Source organism: Verruconis gallopava, assembly GCF_000836295.1.
Source record: "Verruconis gallopava strain CBS 43764 unplaced genomic scaffold supercont1.30, whole genome shotgun sequence".
Classification (NCBI taxonomy): domain Eukaryota; kingdom Fungi; phylum Ascomycota; class Dothideomycetes; order Venturiales; family Sympoventuriaceae; genus Verruconis; species Verruconis gallopava.
Window position 1 is genome coordinate 331,943 of NW_015622166.1, and position 7,442 is coordinate 339,384.

The 7,442-nt window shown below is 44.0% G+C and overlaps 2 protein-coding genes across 2 annotated transcripts; both read right to left on the reverse strand.

The window, feature by feature from the left end:
• Window positions 1-1,098: 1,098 nt before the first annotated feature.
• Window positions 1,099-1,398, reverse strand: PV09_07577 (uncharacterized protein; the record flags this gene model as incomplete). The annotated part of the gene is made up of 1 exon (XM_016361357.1): window positions 1,099-1,398. The coding sequence occupies one exon, from the start codon at window positions 1,396-1,398 to the stop codon at window positions 1,099-1,101; it is 300 nt and encodes a 99-aa protein (XP_016210932.1).
• A 3,542-nt stretch (window positions 1,399-4,940) lies between these two features.
• Window positions 4,941-5,879, reverse strand: PV09_07578 (uncharacterized protein; the record flags this gene model as incomplete). Its single annotated transcript, XM_016361358.1, has 2 exons — window positions 4,941-5,520; window positions 5,800-5,879. 2 exons carry the CDS (start codon window positions 5,877-5,879, stop codon window positions 4,941-4,943), a joined length of 660 nt encoding a protein of 219 aa, XP_016210933.1.
• Between the last annotated feature and the right edge of the window lie 1,563 nt (window positions 5,880-7,442).

The following is a 7,442-nucleotide window of genomic DNA, read 5'->3' on the forward strand; positions in this document are numbered from 1 at the left end:
TGTTAGGAATACCTTCCCGATACCGACTAGCTTCACTAATGTAAGCCACTTCGGAAGGGTTCAGCTTCCTAGAGCAAGGGAACAATGTATAACCAGAGCTTATTAAGGAAGGAATATAATAAGATAGTTATGTTTGTGACTTAGAACGGTATGAGCTTCAGAAGTATGAGAAGGTATTCAAACTAACTACTAGCTATGCTAGACAGTTGAATTACAGTGAGCGTAGACTTGAGCGTAGCTCCCCTTATATAGACCTATGTTCTGTTCCCCATGACCAAGTCTCAATCGCTCCCGATGAGACTCATGCATACAGTCTCATCCGCCAAGGCTGAGACTGGTGCAGAAAGTCTCACATGCCAAGACTGAGACTGCCACTTGGCATTGCTTGGCAATGACCCATGTTACTCTGGCCGTACTGACAAGTACACCATAACATTATTCCCCTCCTTAGTAAGCTTATCCCAAGCGTTAATTCTTTTAAGTGTCGTTTCACCCGCTCTTCAAATCCAAAGATGTCTCGTTCCATTCTTTCTTCAAAAGATTTCGGCGGGGTCTCACAAGTAACATACTTCCGCCATAAAGCGAAGCAAGCACACAGTGAGATCGAGCTTTACGGAGATATAGCGATCGTAGCGTGTCAAAATTGTTTTGAACACGGTATCCGTTGTATCTTCATGTCTGGAACAAAATCGGTGAAATGCGCTTCCTGCGCCTCAAAAGGAATTCCTTGCGTCAACTCGTCCTGGGCCTCTCTGGACAAAACCGGAGAAGAGGCAAAGTCGCAAATAGATACCGACTTGCTGGAGTTAGAAAAGATTACCACGCGTCTAAGGAAAAATCGGAAGATCCTAAAGTTGGCTGAAGAACGTGCGAAAGCGAAGGCGGTATGTCTTCTGGATAAGTTGGAAGAGGAAGAAGAGATGCAATGTGTAAAAGACGGTGGTCTTTCCAATACTAAACTGGAGGAGTTATTAAGGAATCTGGTCGCTCAGAACAACATTCTTTCAAATGATCCCCCCATCTGGAGTACCTGGGATCCCGAATCTTTTAACCGCAGCTTGAAGCGACGAAGGCTAGACAACCCGTCTCCTGGGAATCCTAGTTCAGATTCGACTTCCATCCCGGTGGTGGAACGTGGTCCGGATGTTCCTTATAAAAACACCATAGTTCAAGCGGACAGTTCAGGTTCTTATAAGGTTCCCAAGTATTTTCTTCTGAAGGGTAACCTTTCCACTTAATAAGGTAGAAGTGCTGACGTCCTCGGGTTCTGTGATCTAGGATTTTCTCTACTTCATACTCTAGATCAGTCGGGTCCTCAAGGTTGGTTTCTTTGTCGAGTGGGGCCTCCGGATCCGCTTTTTCCAATAGTGAAATGTGGAATATAGGATGTATCTTCATGTTTTTCGGTAGTTGCAGCTCATAATTTACCGGTCCTATGATCCTCTTGATTTTGAATGGTCTGATTTTTAGAAAGTCAAGTTTATCACTTTGGCGTTTGGTACGAATATTTCGTCGCCAAAGATAAACTTTATCCCCCTCCTTAAGGTCTGGTCCCTCAGACCTTTTTTGATTTGCTTGAGAGATCATTCTTTAGTTCAGGAACATAATATCAGATCGTAGTTGAGTATGAAGCGATTGCAGGTCTTTTGCAAACAGCGTTGCTTCCGTAGGCAGGTATACCGACGTGTCAACCATTAATCTTGGTTCCTTTCCAAAGTTCGCGTAATACGGTGACATCCCTATGGTACTCTGCTTGGTTGCGTTGTATGCTAGCGCTGCCTATGGTAAAAGCTGTACCCAATTATTTTGTTCGTCGTTGACATATATTCTCAAATATTGCTCCAGTATTTGGTTTACTCGTTCCGTTTGGCCGTCACTCTGTGGATGATATGCTGTTGACATTCCCTGTGCTATTTGTAATACTTAGCATAATTCTTTCCAGAAATAAGATGTAAATATCTTGTCTCGATCAGAGATAATCTTTTCAGGTATGCCAAACTTCCCTACTTCTTTCAGGAAGACTTTCGCCAAATAAGAGGCTGTAAATTGTTGAGGGATCAGGACAAATATCGCATATTTTGTCAGGCGGTCGACGGCAACCATAATATTTTCGTGTTCCATATTATTCTCGTCCTTAGAAGGTGGTAAAGGTCCAATGAAGTCTATTGATACTTCTTGCCAAGACTTTTCTGGTGCTCGGTTTGGCTGAAGTAGTCCATAAGGTCTATGTCGTTCATACTTGGCTTTCTTGCACAAATGGCAACCCCTAACCCAAGTAAAAACTTTTTGTCGCATCCTGGGAAAGTAGTAGTTTCGTCGTAATCTTTCCAAGACTTCTTCTGCTTTGGCATGACCTTGCAAAGGTGGCTCGTGATACTTAAGTGTCCATTCCTTCTCGAGGTTCGGAGGTAGTATGATTTTCCCTTCATGCATATAGACCTGTAGCTTATCATCGTAATCCATATATTGTTTGATGAAATCCCTTTTCGATTGTTCAGTTCGAATCCTCTGAATCTCAGGTATGTTGATTTTGATCAAAGATGCCACTTGATGTATCATAGAGTCTCCTTCTTGCCGCAAGAGAGCATGTTTAACTTCCATTCCTTTGTCATAGTCGGTTCTTCTGCTTAATGCATTTGCGTTGGCATTAAGTTTTCCACTCCGATGTTTGATCTCAAAGTTGAATGACGATAATTTGTATGACCATCTTAACTGTCGTCCATTCAGCACTTTGGTAGTGGTGAAGTTCCGGAGATTCTGGTGGTCTGACAAGACTAAGAATGTATCCTTGGTGCCTTCTAAGTAGTATCGCCAATGTTTGAGTGCGTCAACAATCACTAGCAACTCCTGATCCGACGTGGAGTATCTGGTCTCCGCATCAGTAAACTTTCTAGAGTGATAGGCTACTGGCCGCCATAGCCCATCTTCGCCCTGTTGACTTAGGACTGCTCCAAGGGCATATTTGGAAGCATCTGTTTCAATTCTTATCAGCTTCTTCTCGTCGAACAATTGTAGTACCGGCGTAGTCGTGACCAATTTCTTAAGCTCGTTAAAGGCCTTTTGAGCGTCTTCGGTCCACTGAAACTCCTGGGAAGTGACGCCAGCGTTTTCCCGTTTCTTAGTGAGTTTAGTAAGTGGTACTGCAATCCTTGAATATCTAGGGATGAACTGTCGATAATAGTTCGTAAATCCTAAAAATGCTTAAACTTGCTTAACTGTTCATGGTTCAGGCCATTCCTTAACCCTCTCGACCTTTTCCGGATTTACTTCCAGTCCCTTTTCTGATATAATCAGTCCAATAAACTCGATCCTTTGTTTATGGAACTCGTATTTGGATGGTTTAAGCCGTAAATTATGTTTCTTTAGCGCTTTCAAGACCTTTCGGACATGTTCGACGTGTTCTTCAAGCGTCCAGGAGTATACTAATATGTCGTCCATATAGACCTCAACATACCTGTCCAAGTGTTCCCGCAACACATGGTTCATGTATGCTTGCATGGTAGCTGGGGCATTCGTGAGTCCAAATGGCATCACCCTGTACTGATAGTGCCCTCGATGAGTGCCAAACGCTATCTTGTACTCATCGCCCTGCTTAATCCGAATTCGATGGAATGCTTCCGGTATATCAAACTTTGTGAACCATCGAGCTCCCTGAAGTCGGTCTCGTAACTCCTGGATTAACGGCAGCGTCATGCCATTCTTCACCATGATACTGTTCAGGTGTCTGTAATCCACATAAAGTCGTAGTCCGCCGTCGGGTTTAGGTATATAAAATACCGGATATCTCACGGGAGACTTAGACTCTTCAATAAACCCCCGTTTTAGGTTTTCGTCCAAGTACTTATCTAGTGCCTCTCTTTAGTCTGCCCTGAGTAGGTAGATACCAAACCTCTTTAGTTAGGATCCCTCTTTTAGCACTATTTCGTGATCGAACGGCTGGTGCGGTGGCAAGGCTTCTTCTGGAGCCTCCCTTTCGAAAAGTTCTGCAAATTCCTTATACTCCGGAGGAATTTGGAACGCTGTCTTCTGCTCCCCCTGGAGTTGATAAACAGCTACCGCCTCTATGTCTTGTGTACTCTGCCGCATGAGCTTTTTCATCTGCCCCCCAGTGCGCTTCCTGGTCCGGGCAGGATATCGATCCTTAACTAGAGACACAGTTAAGGTTGACCAGTCGATGTGCGGTCTTTTATCCTGGAGCCATGACAATCCGAGGATAATATCCGAATCCCCGATGTTAGTAACGTCAAACGTCCTCCTAACCTTTTTGCCTAAGGTTGTCATGTCGACGGTTGTCTCGTATTCAACCATGCCTTGGTCTGAAGCGATTGGAGTTCCGTCAGCAGTGATAAGTGGATATGGGTCCCTTTTCTTGTATAAAGGTAGTCCCCATTCCCTAGCATACCGACTGCTCAAGAAATCTGCCGTAGCTCCTGAGTCAATCATGGCCATGGTAGAGTTGCCTGCGATCTCAACTTCTACCATCAGCTTGCTCTCCCCTAACTTACTGAGGCTTCGAGGTTCCTTCCAAGAGTCAACTATTACGCCCCCTAATAGTCGACCTCCTCGTTTCCCGAGAAGTAAGGGCGCTCGCTCCCACCGTCATCAAGCGTCTCTTCGCCTGACTCCCATTCCCCGGAACTTTCATCCGGGTTGGACATTACTTTTGTTATTTGCAGGTTTAGTCGATATGACTTCTGTGGATCTTCAGAGTCTGGATCTGCGTTCATCTGAAATCTAATTCGATATGGGTCCTTAGGCAAAACCCATGTAATAGCCCTTCTTGTTGAATCATCGGTCATGTAGATGAGTTTCATGATGCATTTGTAGACATTTTCCATCATCTTATTCTCTTCAGGGTCAAGATTTCCAATCGTACTTTGGATTCCCCGCGGTGATGGTCCAGCATCAATTGATGGGTGATTTTCATCGATAATTCCCCATTACATCACTGGTACACGGTGTCTTGGACACTGACAACCCCAAGCTGTGCAGAGATTGACTGGAAGATGCTCATAGTGTACATGGCGATCATTACCCTTAATACCTTCAATCTGGAGTATTCGCCGTACTTGCGTAAAGGAAATCTTAGGTGGTCCATAAGGATATTCCCATGATGGTTCTCCTAGATCCTTATTTTCACTATGCTCCCAAAATCCGCAATTCTGGACCTTGCAGTGGCTAATTGGTAGTGCCCAATGGAATTTATGAGCCATATTCGCCTGGACCTCTGGATGCCGTTCCAAGATTCCTTGGATCACAGTCTCGTCCCGCGGTCCTGTATTTTGATTTGGTCCCCATCGGTAAGCATCATGAGAGTTTCTCCTAAGCATCGCGATCTTTCGTGTCTGCACACCAGTTCCTAGAGTCTTGATGGACTGTTTCTTGGGCTTTGGACAGCTTCGAGCAAAATGTCCTGGTTGGCCACACTTGAAACAATTTCCCATGTTTTTCTTGAAATTCTTGGGCTTTTTCAGGGCTTGTTCGCCTTTCTGGAGTTTATCTATCTCTATAGGCTGTGGTCTATAGTAATCAGTAGAGCGTCGTAGTCTCCCGTGATTAGGTTGGTGTCTGGGCGTCTTTCCCTGTTTATCGAGCTTGTTTTCAAATAGGATGGAATCGACCCTAATCGCTGATTCGATAAGTTCGGTAAGGGTAGATATTTCTTTTTCCTTAAGCCGTAATTAAGCTTTAACTTCTGGCTTAAGTCCTGCGAAAAACTTGGTACGAAGTGCATCGTCGTTCTATTTCAGAATCGCCGCCCATTTCTCAAATTCGACCGCATAGGAACTTATATCTGACTTCTGTCGTAGTTCCAATAATTTCTTCTCGGCCAGATAGGCCTTGTCAACTCGCTGGAAGTACTGATCCATTTCTCCCATGAATACTGAGTAACTCTGGAAGATCCTTTTGACATCATGCGGAACATCTCCTTTCTTCAAGATATATTGATCAACCCGTCTCTGGATCCAAGTGTATGCACTTCCCCTTAAATAGGAAACGGCATACATGACTTTCTTTTCCTCAGAGTCGAGTTTATCCTGGTTCCAATAAATGTAAACCCCAAGCTGGGACCTAAAAGCTTCATATTTGGATCACTCCCCCTTAAAGGGTTCAGGTGGATTGACTTTTGGTTGCGCCATATCGCCGTCAAAGAGATTCTCGCTTCTGGAATCAGAATTCGAGTCGGATGAATCAGAGTCGTCTATCAGTTGAGCGTCCGGTAAGACTTCCGGATCCCTTGGTGGTGGCGGAGGTGGTGGAGGTACCGCTGTTCTGTATGTCGATGGCCCAGCAGCGCCGATAGTCGAAGTAACCTCAACCTTCTTCTTTGGTGGACCAGACTGTTGTTGACTCCCGCTACTTCTCTTAGAGACAGTAGATATAAGATATTGTTCCTTGCCCTATTCAATAATGTGGTAATTCAACTTTTGTTAGGAATACCTTCCCGATACCGACTAGCTTCACTAATGTAAGCCACTTCGGAAGGGTTTAGCTTCCTAGAGCAAAGAAACAATGTATAACTAGAGCTTATTAAGGAAGGAATATAATAAGATAGTTATGTTTGTGACTTAGAACGGTATGAGCTTCAGAAGTATGAGAAGGTATTCAAACTAACTACTAGCTATGCTAGACAGTTGAATTACAGTGAGCGTAGACTTGAGCGTAGCTCCCCTTATATAGACCTATATTCTGTTCCCCATGACCAAGTCTCAATCGCTCCCGATGAGACTCATGCATACAGTCTCATCCGCCAAGGCTGAGACTGGTGCAGAAAGTCTCACATGCCAAGACTGAGACTGCCACTTGGCATTGCTTGGCAATGACCCATGTTACTCTGGCCGTACTGACAAGTACGCCGTAACAATTTCTTATCTATAAGGGCCTTTTTAATATTAGTTAATAAGACTATGAAAATTTTAATATTACACCTTCTTATAAATTAGGTAAAGGGGACCACTCTAATCGCGTAGATGTCCATTATAGTATCAGGGGGTAGATTCCCTTCCAAGTCTGGATTGTCTATAGGGAAGGGCTCATCTAGGGGGTCAGGAGCTTAGGCCATAAGCCATATTATCTATAGTTTATACTGCTAATTATACCATTATAGTAGTATATTAGGGCGGTTCAGCAAAGCCTTCGCTGGGGCCTTTTCAGGGATAGTTAAGGGGCTATCAGGTTCAGGTGATTCTGGTTATTATTTGACCACGAAGTAGTTGTGGCTGTTAGGAATACTTTCCCGATACCGACTAGCTTCACTAATGTAAGCCACTTCGGAAGGGTTCAGCTTCCTAGAGCAAGGGAACAATGTATAACCAGAGCTTATTAAGGAAGGAATATAATAAGATAGTTATGTTTATGGCTTAGAATAGTATGAGCTTCAGGAGTATGAGAATGTATTCAAACTAACTACTAGCTATGCTAGACAGTTGAATTACAGTGAG